Genomic DNA, 16,805 nt, shown 5'->3' with positions numbered 1-16,805 from the left:
ATGGTAAGGCCTGACAAAATCTCACTGTGATGGCATACAAGTCCTGAGGGGGAGCCAGCTGGCCAAATTGTGGGTTGGATTGGAGTAAAGCAGAGAGAATGAGCAATGCCAATAGACCTGTTTCCTCACTCATGAGTCTCCCCCTAGGTCTTCTCTAACCCCAGGGACAGGGGAAGCTCCTGGGAAAGAGTGAAATATGAAGGCTTATGGGAGAAGGATAGGAATAAAGTCAAGGTCTTATATGTAAGAAGGGTAATGAGATTAATGAAGAAGAAAGGCTCCAGGAAGTGAGGATATACTTGTACTCACCTTCCTTGCACTCCAGGGCCACCCTAGACTCCAGGTTGTCCATCTGCATTTGTAGGCGCTTGAGCGTGAGGTCATTTTCCCTAGACTTGCGCTTGTAAGCGATGAGGACAATGATGACGATGATAAGGAGGAGGCTTCCGCCAGCCGCGATGCTGATGATGGCTGGCAGGGTCAGCAAGCTGTCGGAGATGACACTCACCGAGCCAGGTGAGAACACCATCCCACCCACGTGAACCTGTGCATTGTACACACAGATACACATAATGCACACAGGTGTAGAGCCCTGGCATGCCGTCATAGCCTACAGTATTACGGTGTGAGGAACGACAGGACAGACTACAACAGCACAGTTCATATTTGGATACTGAGCAATTCCCTGGGATCTGTCTTCCTATTTATGTTCCCAACTGCTATCCATTTTAGTGTAGGGTGTGCAGAGGAGGAAACGTGGGAAGGCATGAGTCAGGCGATGAGATGAAACGGAATCTTTCTTCGTGCGTGCATGGTAAGGCTGGGCAGAGGAAAGAGACAGAAGAGGGTTCACTCACCATAACCTTGTGCTGCCCAGTGAGGTTGGGAGGTTCACAGAGCAGCTGCGTCTCAGACACAGTGACTGCACATGGTGTCTCTCCAATCATCACTGTGTAGTTGAGTTTGGCCCCTCCAGAGGCAGGAGGGCAGAGATTTTTGCCCTGTAAAAAACCAGGTGTCTTAATGAGGAGAATTGCCATATGCAAGCAGAAATTAATTGCCCACTTAAAAAGAGTTAAAGGAGCCAGAGTGGGGGAGCAATGTAAAAATCAATAAATGCCTTCATGTCAGGTTTTCTTTTTAATTTTTTATTTAAAAGTTTTTTTTTTTTTTTTTTTTTGTAACATACCAACCAGAGTTCCTCCTCCATCTGCACCCTACCATGAGTCCACTCCTCAGAAAGGGGAAGGTCTTCCATGGGGAGCCATAAAAGTCTGTCATATCAAGCTGAGGCAGGACCACGCCCCTCCTCACTGTATCACAACTGGGCAAGGTATCCCTCCATAGGAAATGGGCTCTAGTGGTAAATCCTGGTCCCACTGCCAGTGTGGCCCCACAGACTGATCAACCACAGAACTGTCACCCACATTTAGAGGGTCTAGTTAGGTCCTATGCAGGTTCTGCAGCTGTGAGTCTGGAGTCAACGAGCTCCCACTAGCTCAGGTCAGCTTTCTCTGTGGGTTTCCCCATCATAATCTTGACTCCTTTGCTCATATAATCTCTCCTCCCTCTCTTTGCATGTTAGGTTTTTAAGGGAGGCTTCAACCAGCCACGGAGTAAAGGAGACAAAAAAAAAATGGCAGAGGGGGATGTTTGGGGAAGAGGAAGGGAAGAGGACAAAACACTGGATGAATAAAGATGGAGGGGAGGACACATGGGATTTAAAGGGCAGGTGGGGCACAACAAAATTCCTGGATGCTACCACCTGGAGAGTTAGCCTCCTTAAGAGGGAAGGGCCTGCAGCTCTCTCTCCCACCACTACCCAGGCTTCTCCCCTCCATTCGTGTTTCCTACCTTCAGGATGATGGGCGAGCCTGGTTTCTGATCCAAGATTCCAGTGGGGCTGAGCAGTTCAAAAGTTGGGTTGGGATAATAGATGAACTTGGTGTCATTATAGATGAGTAAGGACTGGACATTGTTAAAGACAAAGCCAAACTCATCTGGCCGTTCCACAGTGTCCAGGCCTGGACGGTAGTCGCTGGTCAGAGAAGGTGCCAGACAGGTCAGCGTGGTTGTGTTTACCACTGTACACACCTAGGAGGCAGGAAGACACATTCTGAGCACCTGGTGGGTGAAGGTGGGTCTATCATCTCCTCTTACCCTCTGAGGTGAATCCTCACCTCACCTTTAACCCTGCTCATTTATTCACTGACACTGTTTTGAGCACCTGTTTTCTGGCAGACACTGGGCTGAGAGTCTGGTGCACAGGATGAAGTAGTCTCGAGGGACAGCTCTAGATTAATTAAACAAGCATTGTAAGCTGGTTCACAGAGAGCCTGCGGCAGTACAGGGCAGGATACTGTGAAATGCATGAATGGGTGAGGAACACTCTGGTGGGGAGAACCAGATGCTCTGGGAAGTCTGTGGGTTCGCATGGCCTGAAGCAGCATTCATGAAAGATTTCCCTCATCTGAAGAATGGGAGGCTTCCCTAGGCCAGAGAGGGACAGTGTGGGGACAAGCTTCAGGTGAAGAGCACAGCAATGGAAAGGTCTGGGGTTGAGGATGTGTTTGAAGGAAAGGACAGCTGCAGTGAGGGGGTACGTGTGGGGTGTGTGTCGGTGTGTGGCGTGGGGTTTGTGTTGGTATGTGGTGTGGGGTGTGTGTCGGTGTGTGGTGCGCTGTGTGGGGTGTGGTGTGTGGTGTGGTGTGGGGTGTGTGGTGTGTGTGTCAGTGTGTGGTGTGGTGTGTGGGGTGTGTGTCGGTGTGTGGTGTGGTATGTGGTGTGGTGTGTGTCTGTGTGATGTGCGTATGGGTGTGTGGTGTGGGGTGTGTGTGGGGCAGGAAGTGGTGAGATGAGTAGGTTGTACCTTGCGTGGTGTTCAGCTAATGTTTCAGGACAAAGAAAACAGGAGCCTGCCTCCCACTTAAGATCTTAGGGTCTTTCTGTCTTTTCTCTAGCCATGTTCTCCTCCATCTGCACTGGGGTAGAACCTTAGAAGGGACACTGAGCTCATGTGATCCCTTGTCTCTTGATAGACCTCTGGTCTGCTATCAAATTCTACTGGGCTGGCCCTGCTTAGCAGTGGGTTATTCTCTCCGGCAGTGGTTGGTTCAGAGGTTCAGACAGCAGCCAACCAAAGAAACTACGAATAGACTGACGGAAGAGGCTTAGGGAAGAAAGCAGGTCCCAGCTTGCCCTCCAACTTTTACTCTGTATGTACCACAGTTAGCTCAGTTTCACTGTGGGAGCTGGGCTGTCATAGAAACAGCTTAGGACACCTTTAATAAGAACTCTAGTACATCCTGCTTAGCAGTGTGTGTGTGTGTGTGTGTGTGTGTGTGTGTGTGTGTGGTCCACATACACACACCCAGGCTTTAGGACGAGAAACAGGTCCCTGTGTGAAACAGCTGACAGTAACACAGTAAAGAGCTGAATGTAAGTGGTTTCCTTTCCTGGGAATCCCACATCAGTTGATATGCAGAAGTGACGTCAGAACTTCAAACCTAAACCTTAACTCTCCCTCACAAAGCAGCTTCCCGGTGACGCCTCTGCTGTGCTAGGGATCAGTTTCCATTCCTGTCCTTTTCACTGTACACTTCAGCAGCCCCTTTCCAACTTAATGTCCATGTCAGGGTGCAGCTGGAGACACCGAGGCACAGGAAAAGCGACAGGTGCTGTTAATTAAGTACAGTTGCGTTAGAATCAAATTCCTAGTTCTTCTACAAGGAAGACTCCCAGCTCAGCGTGATTCTCCATTGCTGTGGCATCTTCCTCCTTATCGGCTCGGTTTCCATAGACACAAATGAGGCTCCCGTGTGAATAAGAAAATCAGTTCTAAACAAGAGAGCACTGTGTGTTGCCTGCCCTTCTTCATCACACTTTGCTTGTCAACATCCCTATGCATTTTGAGACTTTGTGCCAACCTTTTTCACTGCTACTGGGAGATTGGAACGCAAGGAAAAGGATAACCCTATGTAGGGTAAGGCTAGGCTGGGGCCCAAATGGACCAGAAGGGCAAAGCATTTCCTTTCCTCATACTGTAAACAGAGGCATAGGGACACTGCCTTCCATCCAGGCCTGACAGCCTGATTACTTCCAGGCAGGTCACTATGGAGGCCTCGGGCCTTACCACTTTCCAGACGGTGGAACTATATTTTAGTTCCTGGAAATACTGCACTATTTCCATATTTCCATAGCTACTGTGTGTAGCTATGGTGGCAGTGAGGAGATAGTCCTTAAGATGTAGATGAATCCAAAGGGAGGGGAGAGAGACCACACCTGGGCCTGTGACTTTTGCAGGATGTTAGGTAAGAAGGAAGCTCTTGCTCATTTTCTCCTTGAGGACGAGAGCTGTAGCTTTTGGGAGTCCCTTGTCTGCCTCATGCCAATATCATAGCATTCTCTCTATACTATATTTACATTTCATTTTGTGTATATTTGTGTCTTATTATATTGATCCTGCTAACTGGAGAGGGACTCTTCCCTAGCTTGTCCAATTCCTTGAGACAGCAAAAATCTTGCTACCAGCCAGCATTCCTTGTATGCAGAAACAAACAACAGAGACAGCCCTCACCCAAACCACCTCATGTCATACAACCTTATGCCCTAAACATCCCAAATGGCTGGTCCTGGTTGTACCAAGCAGCCAGAAACAGCCTCTCATGTCTCAGAGGCAACAGAGATACACCAATCAATCCTCTGGCCCTGGGGCACCTGAGCTAGAGCTTGCTTTTTCTTCTGTCTCTGCATGAAGGAACCAGTGTTCTGCCTTGGCATGGGCTCCCTTCTCTTAAGAATTGATCTGTGAGTTTCATTCTGTTTGGTCACGTTGGAATGATAACAAAATCTGTATTTTAAGAACCATATTTAACTTTGAGAGCAGAGGGTTTATCTACCTTAGGTATGAGTTCAAGGCTCCTATTCCTAACACCCTGGGCTCCAGAAACTTGACAGAACAGCAGTGATTGGGAGCCCAGAGAAGACTTAGCCATCAGTAGATAGACAGGGTCCAGGCTCTTTCCATGAGGATTCTGAACTTGGATGTAGGGAGCATGTGTTTACCTAGCCAAAATTGCTGAGCATCTGTACCATGATGGGAAGTCAGTCCCATGAACATCTCACATGGTCAAGTTATGAAGAGTCTGGAATCTAGCATGAACTTTCCTCAAATCACTTGTGACTGGAGGCAAGTCATCTACCCATCTGGCCTAAGTCTCTCTGCTATGCAAGGAAGGTGTGGGAACCTGATGATCCTCAAGACATTTCTTGGTCCAGCCTAGCATTCTGTTATTTTGTGCACCTCTGTTTTCCAAGGAAGATTCAGCAGGCTGGACATGTGTCAGGTATAAGAGGAGAGACAACATTTTACATTTTGCATGTCCATCTTGGCTTCACCAGTATCTCAAAGGTCACAGAGTAATGGCAGTAATTCATAGTAATAATAATGGTCATCACAGCATGTTCTGTACTATAATTATGAATACAATAATGTTCACAAAATGATGGCTGAAAAGAGCAAGACTGTGCTGCAGGAACAAACTGGAAACTTTTCAATAACTTATCTGACATTCTGTTCTTATCAGAATAGAACTTTTTGGAAAATCACAGAAATCCATAGCTGAAATGAATGTATTATACAGCTATGCAGAGGAGTGCAGAAGCTGTCATCATCTTGCCAGCAGGCCAGAATTCTCTGTCTGCAGTAGCTGACATTAAGTAAAAACATTAACTCTATGGCTGGCCTGTTCTGAAACTGGAAAGCAAGCCTTTCAGCCATTTACCTGTGAGGAGCACAGGATCCCAGAAGTTAAAGACTTGATCAGAGCCACATAGCTCTTAAATGGCAGAGTCTTGCTTCCAATACAGAAATTCCTAGATGTGGAGGAAGAACTTCTTTCCATCTCCTATACTGTTTCTCATTTAGTCTTTAAGTGAACATTTTCATTGAAGTGAGCATTACCCTTTTGTGCTCTGTCAAACTCAGCAGCCAACCCTTTTAGACCCCTGCTATACCGTCTTCTGAAATTATACTGCTATCCCATTAGTTTCTTGGAGGCTCAGTTGTTTGGAACTGTAACTAACTGTAACTGAAGAGTCAGGTCTTCAGTCAAGTTCCCTGTCTAGTGATCAGGTATATCCATATGCCTTTTGCCTAGCTGCTGGCCTCGTACGATGTGGGCAAAGAGGCATGGTTCCTGAGGCCAGGGAATGGAAGATCAAAGGTTACTCACATTGACAGATTCTTTGCCATTAAACTTGACTCGGATCTTTGGCTCCTGAATGACATCCAAGTTGAAGCCTGTGACAGTTAGGGGTGTGTGGCCACTGGGAACAAGCAGAAACTAGGTTAAGTAAAACCCCCTTAAATTTAGTACAGTGAACTTCAACCATTAGAATACCTGATATGAGCCACACTTGGGCTGTAAGGCCTTTGCAACCTCTTCTCCCTCTGGGTGAGTCCTGTTAACCTCACCTCCCTCCAGATACAATCCACCAACCTCACTGTCCTTCAGAGGATGTGTCCCGCCAACCTCATATCCCTCCAGATGTATCTCTCCAATCTCACGCACCTAGTGATACTCCACTCTGGCTCAATGCGTTGGACCCGAGGGTCATCTATGTATTCAAACTGCAGACTGCTATCTATCCGGGCTCTGTCAACACTCACGGAGACAGGGACTGGTCCCAGTCCATTGGAGGATGGGGGTGAAACACAGAAAATCTCATTCATGGACCTCCTGATGGGAAAAAAGAGAAGGATTAAGAAAAAAAGAGATGGGCATGAGCTATTTTGAAAGGCATGTTCCTTATCCCATGTGTGGCCCATGACTCATTATGTTGTTTTCTTATTTTCTGTGATACAGAAATACCCTTCCTGGTGTCCGTCAGTACTTTCCTTTTACCTTAGCTGAATTAGGAAGAGAGCACAGTAGAAGGGATACTTAGAGAACATGGGCTGAAACAAGGCTCTACTGGATTTTGGAGAACTCTTTCTGGATTTTTCTAGAATCTAGACTCTAGTCAGGTTGTCAATACATAGTCACATAATACAAGCCCCTATTATGATAAACACATGGGGCTTTCTCTTGCAGAGTTAATAGTGAAAAACTCTCAGGTGGTCAACATTGGGCAAACTGGGGCCTCGCCCATAGATTTCTTTAGAATCCTCCTGGAGTCTGCATCTTTATGGTTCATGGGTTCATAGGTTCATGGGCTGACAATATTAGATTTTTTTTTCATTTGTTTGTTTTAATGCTCAGGAGATCATCCTGAGGACAAATTTGTCCTTAACTTGCTGAGACCATGTGACCTCCATAAGTCCCAAGTCCTTACAGTGAAACTCAGCCTGGGAAGCTACTGGGATCTTTCCTCATTTCTTCTGATAGCCCTTCCTTCCAGTTCCCTATAGATGTTACCAACTCCTCTTATCTATAGGACATAAACTGATAAGTGGCATACATTTCTAACAATGGCTGGTATGGGCCATTGTTTGGGTCAAGGAAAGGACCAATGACAAGGAGGCAATAGGCATGCCAAGCCAACAAGAATACATCATCTTTCAAGATTAACTTACCCCTCGAATTTGCAGGTCTGATTGCCCAGGTACACTGCCACACTGCTCCCAGCACCAAGGTAATGGCCTGTGATGGTCACCTTGGTACCTCCTGACTCTGGTCCCCGAATGGGGCTGAGTGACAGCACAGAAGGGTTCTTTGAAAAGAAGAGAAACATCCACAGCTTAGGTCCAAGGCTAGACCTAACAGTAAGAGGGATCATCATCATGCTGGGAGCTAAGGTACTTTTCCTGCTCTTTGTAGTTTCAAACATCACTGCTTTGTCTGGAGGTCTGTTCAGGGAAGGTGAAGGGCTGCCATACACTGGGATTAATTAACTCCCTTGGGAGTCTTATACTCACAACACTGAAGGGAAGCTGACATGACACTGACTAATTTATCAATTAGTTTGAAAATTGAAAACAATTTGAAAATGCTGCTTAATATAGAGCCTATCCTGATTTCTTTGGCACAAAATCAATAGGACTGAGTAAAATGTTCTTGCTTAAGTTTGGCAGCTTATAGACTGTAGCCCCTATAAATGGTCCATATATATGTCCTCTTGTCCTGCCGTAAGCACTGAGGACTTCTGGTACCATCAGTAAATGTTAAACATGGCCATTCTGACCCTTACTGGTGGATGAGACTATCACTTGCTGGCATGCTCACTAAGTTGTACATTAAGCTACAGCTTAAAAATTTTTTCTAGCTATTACACACTAAGGAGTTGACCTAAACCAGAAAGAATTGCTTCTGCCTAGTGGGCAGTGGTGTGGAAAATGTTTTTTGTTTGTTTGCTTGTTTATGTTTTTGTTATCTTGTTAGATAGTCTCCCCAGATAGCTAGTTAGATAGCTCAGGCTGGCCTTGACTTTGAGTGAGACCCTCCTATCTTCACCTCCTGAGGGCTGGGATCAAAGGCACAGGGCACCACACGTAGCTTGGGAAGTGAATTTAATTTAGTGAGTGGGTTCTAATCTGTACCAACTCTTCACTATCCATGACCCTGATTATTTTGAATTTCAGTTTGCTCCCTTGTCCATTGAGGAAGGTAAGATGGGCCCTTCCCAGTTGTGATATTTACAACTCCCTCCCTATCTTTTCTCTTTGCTCCCTGCCTCCTCAAACCCCCCCCAGAAGGAAATGAAGCACAGTGGCTGCAGACAGGCCAATCTGAGAGAGAAAAGTACAAGGGAAAAGGTAGCGATGCCAAAATGAGAACATGGGCCTAGAAGCTCTAGACAAGGTAGTAAAACACTTTTAGGGGAAAAGAATTTTGTCGTTTAATGATTTTTCAACACTCTTAGCAAGGCTGATTTGACCCAATTCGCTGTCCTTAACACTTTTTAATGAAGTACTCAATGTGGAAAGGTTGGTAAGTTTTAGAAAAGGAACTTAAGGGTCCCAACGCAATGTATTGATTCAGGATGAATTGAACCTAGGCAGACTCCAGGGCCTCAGAAACAATTTATTGATTTGGCATGAGTTTAGTGCCAGCCTCACAGGAAGCCCTGGCACCAAAACTGCCTGTTGTTTGAACACAATGAAATGTCTTTGGTCGAGGTGCATATGTATGTGTAACCATACTGACACATAGAACTGTCAGCTTTTATTTTCCCTCTCCTGGTCGTGAACACAGAGGTATGTCTCTGCCAGATCACAGTGACTCTTCTAACTCTTCCCTTAAAATATCTCATCAAAAACCAAAGCATATGAATAAATATAAATTAGTTAATTAGTCTATCCTCATTAGGCTGAAATTAGACAACAATGTCACACTGGAGGAACAAAAGGGAACCCAGTCTTCCATCTAGAATCCTTTTTCTAAGAAAGCCCCATTTAGAGCTCTGAACTATGGTTCTCTGGGACTCTGGGACTCCAAAGTCTCTGGTTTTTCTTTGGTTTGCTTAAAGTCACATGTGACTATTTAACCCCAGAAATCAGGCTTCTAAGCAGGGAGGTAAAAAATTTCCTTTTATTGGTTGCCAAGGTTGGCCTGGCTGGGAGGGGCAAATGAGATTTTTCTAGAAGTCTGGAGCAAATAAATGTGTATCCTTGCTGGCTGTGGTCAGCCTTGGTCCCAGTACTTACCACGAAAGTGTATTGCTGGTGGGAATTTGTCATGAACTCTTCGTTGCATTCCCCAATGCACAGGCGTACAGGCCCAGATGTAGCGCCCATAGGAGCATGGCCCATCTCACAGACGATCCTGAGAAGACAGCACACCTTCCAGTGAGAGACTTGACAAGGCCACAATCGCTACTCATTTGCTCAGCAGCGAGTGACCCTTGTCAAATCAGTGATCATTGTCTTGCTTTAGGGCTAGACCATGGTTCAGTTTAGTACCCATGTGACCATTGGTATAGTTCTGGCTGCCTGGGCTTCATCTCATCTGCACAGTGAGAGGTTAGATGTGATTATATATAAAAAGCTGTGGGTGCTTCTGACATACCATGTAGCTTAATTCTACTACCATTCCCATGAGCATCTAGTGCGGGGTCTCACCATGGATCATTTCTAGGATTGGTGGAATAAATGATGGAGGGGCAGTACTTAGTAGGTGTTTTCTTCTCTGCAGCAAGCCAACAACATAGCAGCTCTCCCTAAGAGCACAAGTGAGTGATTATTTGTCACACTGGCTGATTCGGCTGTAGTCTCTTTCCTGCAGTGAGTTTTCAGTGGGGCTAGATACTCTGGTGAGATAATGTGAGCAGCCAGACAGCATCTCCCAGCACAATGGCAGAAGTGCAGGCTCCTGGAAGTGGGTAAAACGGTGGTGGTGGCTGAGTCCATTAGGTGCCAAGGAACACTTAATCAAAGCTGAACATACTTAGTGGGTGACATAGCTTTGGTTAGAAGTCACATCTCACACTGGCAGGTGGGCTGGAGGAAGATGTTCTGTGCTTTCACTGCAGGTCAGATCAATACCCCCTGGTGATTTCCCTGGCTCCTGAGATAAGTTACAGAACATTTAAACACTGGCCCCTTAAGTCACAATGCCTTACACAAAGGGTGGGTTGCAGGGGATGGGTAGGATTGAGGAAATTAGACTTTGGGGAAGGAGCCCTTGCCTGGAATACTGGGTCTGGGGTAGGCAGGAGAGGGTCCTACTAGTCTCAGCAAATAGGAGGCCAGGAAAGGAGGAAAGAAAGCCTCTTCTTGCCTCCTGACTCCATTTCAGATCTGAAGAGCAGTGTCTGTGCTAAGCTTGCTGAGTGGGGAGTCAGGAAAACAAATTCCCTCCTCATTAATCTCCTGTATTATCCTGGCACAGTGGGAAGACCTGTGTTTAACAGAGCAATGCTTATCTGAATAGTTTCTCTAGGAAAGAAGGTAACTAAACATTGACTTCATTTCAATGTAATAAAACTTGCATGAAACAGATATTGTGTGTGTGTGTGTGCGCGCACACACACACACACACACACACGCGCGCACACACACACGCACGCACGCACCATGCCACTGGTCTCCATCTCCTCCATTACAGTCAATCCTCAATAAGTACTTTGACTCCTGGTAAATATTTACTTAGCATACAATAACCACCTTACTACATTTAGCACATAAGATGTAACAAGAAAGCACTTCATGGAAGAATGTTCTCCCTTTACTTTATCTATGAATAAGTAAATTCATTAAGAACACACATAAGCATGACAGTAACAATCAATTAGTGTTTAGCATGTTGTCCTCTAAAGCTCATTAGGAAGTATCTGAGAAGCTTAATCTAAGGTGCTGTGTTTGTTAATTTTCATGCTGCTACTTGCTTGGAGTAACAACTCAAACACTGTTTTTTTTTTGGTGCTGGACTTTGCTTTTGTTTTGGGGTCCCTGACTTTCTACAGTCACCCTTGGACCCCTGAAAGAACTCTGAAGAGTCAGCTAATTCTGGAGCACAGTGAATGTGGGGACTGGGAAGCAGATGAGCCTTTCCATTTCTTCTGATCAAGGGCTGGCTCTTTCCTCATTCATGGCCCGTGTACACTCTGTGGGAGAGATCCAGCGCAGGAGAAAATTACTGTGGAAAAAGGAGGTTGGAGGACATGTGAAAGTTACAGAAAGACTGAACTATTGCTCTTGGTCCTGTTTCAGAAAAAGGTCTAGCCTGCCCCTTTCAACAGTTCACGGAAGGCTTAGGAATGGGCTGGGCTTCGGAATGTCTTTCTAGTTTCTGAACATTTTCTTGCTTGGGGTTCATATTCTAAAAGCTAAGCTTTATGTGTGGAGCATCTGGGAGAAGAGTTACAGAAGAGACTGGACCAACCAGTGTCTGAACTGAGTACCTTCAGCTGGCTTTGAATGCCATGCTTGAATGGGCCTGAGACATGGTGTCCTCATGGAGCAGCTGAGCTCTGTCTCACCTGCAGTGTGACTAGGAAGGGGGTTGAGGTCAGCAGCAGGCTATGAACAAGGGTCTGCATGGCCACATCTGAGAAGTCAGACTGGAGTTTTCAGGAACTCAAGCAGCACTGTGAATGGAATGGAACTGTCTCCCTCTTTTCCTTTCAACCTGTGAGCCTGATAAGGCAGGGTGTAGAGGATGTGAGTGTCCATAGGATGCCTGTCTTAGCTCTGGGAGATGAGCTACAGAAGTAAGGGTGCTGCAGAAGTGAAAGGGCTATAGAGAAGAAGAAGGATTATGACACAGTTAGATATATAACTAACTTAATGACAAGAGCTATCGCTGCTGACAGTAGAGGCAGCTCACAAGATGGAACCCCATGACACATCAATCCTCTGCTCCAGGAAGGGAATTATTTCAGACTTACAGGCAACCAAGACTCAGGGATGCTACATGACTTATTTAGGGTCACATTCCAGCAAGTGGAGGAGTCCTGACTGAAAGACAGGTGAGCCTCAATCTGAAGTTTATGCCTTTGATCACTCCATTTTGTGGAAACTGGCCTATCTATCATCTGTCTATCTATCTGTCTATCTATCTATCTATCTATCTATCTATCTATCTATCTATCACCTATCTATCTATCTATCTATCATCAATCATCTATGTATCTATGTATGTATGTATGCATCTATCATCTATGTATCTATCATCAATGTATCTATCATCCATGTATCTATGATCTATCTATGTATCTATGTATGTATGTATGTATCTATCTATCTACCTACCTATCTATGTATCTATGTATGTATGTGTGTATGTATCTATGTATGTGTGTATCATCTATCTATCTATCTATCTATCTATCTATCTATCTATCTAGGACAAAGTCTCACTACATTTTCCAGGCTGGGCTCAAGTTTCTGGATTTAAGCAGTACTCCTGCTTCAGCTTCCATTTATTTATTTATTTATTTATTTATTTATTGGTTTTTTTGAGGCAGGGTTTCTCTGTAGCTTTGGAGCCTGTCCTGGAACTAGCTCTTGTAGACCAGGCTGGTCTCGAACTCACAGAGATCTGCCTGCCTCTGCCTCCCAAGTGCTGGGATTAAAGGCGTGCGCCACCACCGCCCGGCTATTTTATTTTATTTTATTTTTTTTTGGTGTGCTTCAGCTTCCTGAGTAGCTGGATCTACAGACATGTGTCATCACACTTGTTTCAGATGCTGGATTTAATAGAACGCTCTGGATTTTAAGGGAGGGACAGCACAGGCATTGTAGTAGTGATTGAAGATTTTGGAAAATATAGGAGACAACCCTACTCATTGCCTAAGGCTCTGAGAGTTAGTCACTTGACTCTTCTTCTTGGCTGTGGACCATTACAGGTAGTAGGTTATATATTACTGTCTCCCCAGGCCTCATTTATATTATCTGGTTTAGTTTCTGGGAGGCTACCCAATTTACATGTCCTCTGTGTTCCTGGTTGCTGCTAGGCTCCCTATGTATTATTAGGAGGCAATGACTTGCAATGATAAAATTTTACGCTTATAAAGTAAGTTGGGTCAAACAACTGTCCAGTTTCCATTCGAAGATTTGACTATTAATTGACAGAAGACTTCTGGAATCATATTAGTGCCACCGATAAATTTCCTAGTTGGGTGGTGAGTGTTGAAGATTCTATGGGTCAGATTACTCTTGCCTCTTGAGGACCTCTTGTAGGGGGGATTGTACACATCAGCTGTTCCTGTTTTACAGATGGACCATTTGAGGATCAGGGAGCAAACTGACTTGCCCAGTTCTATTCAGTTCATCAGCAACTGAAATATAGCTTGCCCCCCGCCCCCAGGCTCCTGGCACCAGCTCAGTTTTCTTATTATCCCTATACACACCATCTCCCACAGACATGGTGGCTCATTTCCTGAAGCACAGAGATCCGTACCCATACAGAGGTGTCTGAGTTCACAGATAGAGCAGATGAGACTGAGATCAGATGAGAGAGCAAGCCCTTGCCTCTGGAGATGCTGAGTTGCAACTTGAACCTGCATTCCACTGCCCAGAAAATGTCCTGTGGCTAAATCATCTTGCCCTCCACAGACATGTGGGGCATTGATTGCAGGACTAATCAGGGCCTTTAAACCAATATTAACCTAATTGTGGAATGATAGATAGCAGACACAAGCATATGGTGAATCATTACTGCACCCGCTAATCCAGCTTGTGCCCAGGATTCTGTACTGAGCCCAGTTAGCCAAATTCATCTCTTGCAGACATCTGTAATGATTGCACCTGCTGCTCGCTGCCTAGGATGGAGGCTTAATAACGCTAACAAACTCTGGAGCCTTAGGAGTGGTAATGAGCCTGGCACAGCCAGGAGCCAGGCTGTGACCAGTGAGGCTTGGGGTGGCGGGGTGTTGTTCACCGCTTCCTGCCTATTCTGTGGCTGAAACAAGGAAAGGGCAGTTTTCAAGGCCACCATTGACCTCACCATCCTGGAATGACTGGGTCCCCAAGGTTTCTTCACAACCACACTTCCAGTTCATCTGGGTACTTTTTCCCCACAGTCCTAGGTCAAGAATTATACTTGATTTCATAAACAGAACTAAAATTTCTGGCAGTCCATTAGATGAAGGTTGAAGACTAAATGGCTTGCTGAAGTCTCAGGGCTGGCTAGCAGAGGAGCCAATGTCCAAACGACTTAATTCAAGTCTTGGGAAAGTTTTGGGTCCAGCTGCCTCACAATTTACACTCCTCACCCTAACGTCTGAGTCTTCCAGCAAGAAGACCCCCACGTGAGAACATGGCAGATCTTGATGTCTAGGTGGATTTGGGGTCTGTGTGGCCAAGTGCCTGGTGCAGTTTGGCAGGGCACAGAACTCTAGACCATGTGACCATGAGGCTTCCTGCAGATAGTCCTGGTTCCCAAGCGTTTACATTCTAAAGTGGTTCCACAGACATACTGATGCCTTCCTGATGGCTTTTATATAGGCCTAGCCACCACTCCCTCAAAGTTCATTCCTTATGAGATAAGGTTGTCAGTGAAGAATCAGAGATCTAGAGAATCTAGAGAATTGGAGGGATCAGGCCAGCTCTATTTCCTCCTCACCTGTGGAGTTCTTACACAGCCCCAAGAGTCTGGGAATTTACCCCTTCTGCCACTGACTCTTCTCTTTGTTATGCTAGATTCTAATCAAGGCCCTTTGAGGTTCAGAGCCATGGGTGATGGATGAGTCATGGAGCATCCAGGCCATGCATGGTTGCTGTGTCAGGGAAACAGGCCCGAACTAGGAGTTAGGAGATTTAGGGCTGGATTCTCCCATAGCGGTTATTTCCCAAGGGACTGGAGAAAAATCATCTCATGTTTCCCCAACTTTTGCTCTTGTCAACTTTTACAGTAGTTTACTTGCCAGAGGTTAGAAAAATTTTAAAAAAGAGAGGGAGAGAGATAGTGAATGGGAAAGTGTCCTGTAAACTAAAAATTGCTGATAAAAAATAGTGATGTCATTTTTATGGCTGCCATTGAGAAGTGACTCTCAGAGAAGCCTGAGGCTGCAGAGGAGCAGGGTAGGGGAAAAAAGCCTGAGTTCAAGTCAAGCCCAAATCAGCTCCCGAAACACACAGAGCTGCACACTCAGTGGATGAAGGAGACCTTGACCTAATGTCACATGACAAACCCTGAAGAAGGATCTAGTGGTTCCCTTCCCTTGTTACTCCTTCTTCTCACCCCTAGATTCTGGCTTACTTCCTGCCCAACCCCCAGACCATAGTGTCGAGTGCCTAGGGAACACCCCACACTGGAACATATGTCACTCCTGAGCTCGTCCGCCTGCCCGCCACTACATGCCTATTTTCTAATTTCCAGCTGACATTTCCCTTAGTGAAATAAATGAATCTGCTCCAGTGGAGGCCCTGCTCGGATTAAGCTGCTGTCAGAGCCACATGCACCAAACAAATTGTTGCCCACAGCCTACCCTGTAGGATGCATTTCAATGGGGTTAGGCTAGGAGGAGGGGCCAAAAGGTCCCAGAGGGACTTTCAATGTTCATGCCAGCAGACAGGCAAAGACTAAATGAGGGGCAGCATGGGCACCTGGCACCCTGATGCCTGAGGAGACTAGGTTCAGGGAAGCAACTGGAACAAGGCCCTCTGAGGGCAGAACCACGCTGGAAAGACCTCTTGGGGCATGTTCCAGAGAAGGAAGTGATGTGAAAGGTGCTTTTGGGGAGCCCCAGAGAAGGAAGTACAAAGACTCTCCACTCTGAAGCTCACATGGACGAAGACCAGCAAGTGGACTCACTGCTCAGCGATGATGTATTCCCCTGGCAGGGGTGTGCAGGGTACTCCAGCCACCTGCACATGATGAGCGATCTCGGAGAAGTCCAAGCCCAGGTTCACTCCATGGATGGTCACACGAGTCCCTCCTTCAGGTGGTCCTGATACTGTCAAAATCTGTAGGAGGGAGGAGGGGTTAGCCATTGATGGAGTCATCCACAGGAATAGAACAAGGTTCCCATCACTCCCCAAGAGCCTATGATGAGGCTCCTAGAACATGAGTGTCTTCTTTTCAGCTTGGGCAGAATACTGATAACTTCTGTTTACACTACTTCCTTGGATCATTCACCCATCTATCCATCCACCCGCCCATGCACCCATTCATCCATCCATTAAAACAACAACAACAACAACAGAAAGTTCTGAACTCTTTTAAGAACATCCCTGATTTATGTCCATCTCTGTTTCACTAGCTGATCAAGTTACATAATCTCTGCGAACTTCAGCTCTTTTTTTGTGAAGAGAATATTACCATATTTACCAAGCTTTAGTGAGCATGGAAAACCCAAACAGCATTAGTTCTTGAAGTTTTGTGTGCACTAGGAGGTTTGCAACTATGACACTGTTGTTATTG

General features: G+C 45.8%; 1 protein-coding gene across 1 annotated transcript in view; it reads right to left on the bottom strand.

Annotated features, from left to right (window-relative positions):
* The window catches only part of Plxna2 (plexin A2), a 204,781-nt gene that overhangs the window by 16,803 nt on the left and 171,173 nt on the right, over positions 1-16,805 (bottom strand). The window contains exons 13-20 of the mRNA XM_041635218.1: positions 16,197-16,348; positions 9,647-9,764; positions 7,577-7,713; positions 6,573-6,740; positions 6,234-6,327; positions 1,855-2,094; positions 858-1,001; positions 310-544 (exon numbers count right to left, since the gene is read on the bottom strand). Coding sequence (XP_041491152.1) covers positions 310-544; positions 858-1,001; positions 1,855-2,094; positions 6,234-6,327; positions 6,573-6,740; positions 7,577-7,713; positions 9,647-9,764; positions 16,197-16,348 — 1,288 coding nt within the window. The remainder of the gene's footprint in view (positions 1-309; positions 545-857; positions 1,002-1,854; positions 2,095-6,233; positions 6,328-6,572; positions 6,741-7,576; positions 7,714-9,646; positions 9,765-16,196; positions 16,349-16,805) is intronic.

The sequence above is a fragment of the Microtus oregoni genome, unplaced genomic scaffold (genome assembly GCF_018167655.1).
Source record: "Microtus oregoni isolate MIOR12 unplaced genomic scaffold, Mior012 000047F_ref0000412, whole genome shotgun sequence".
Lineage (NCBI taxonomy): Eukaryota > Metazoa > Chordata > Mammalia > Rodentia > Cricetidae > Microtus > Microtus oregoni.
This window is presented reverse-complemented; position numbering and strand designations above follow the sequence as displayed.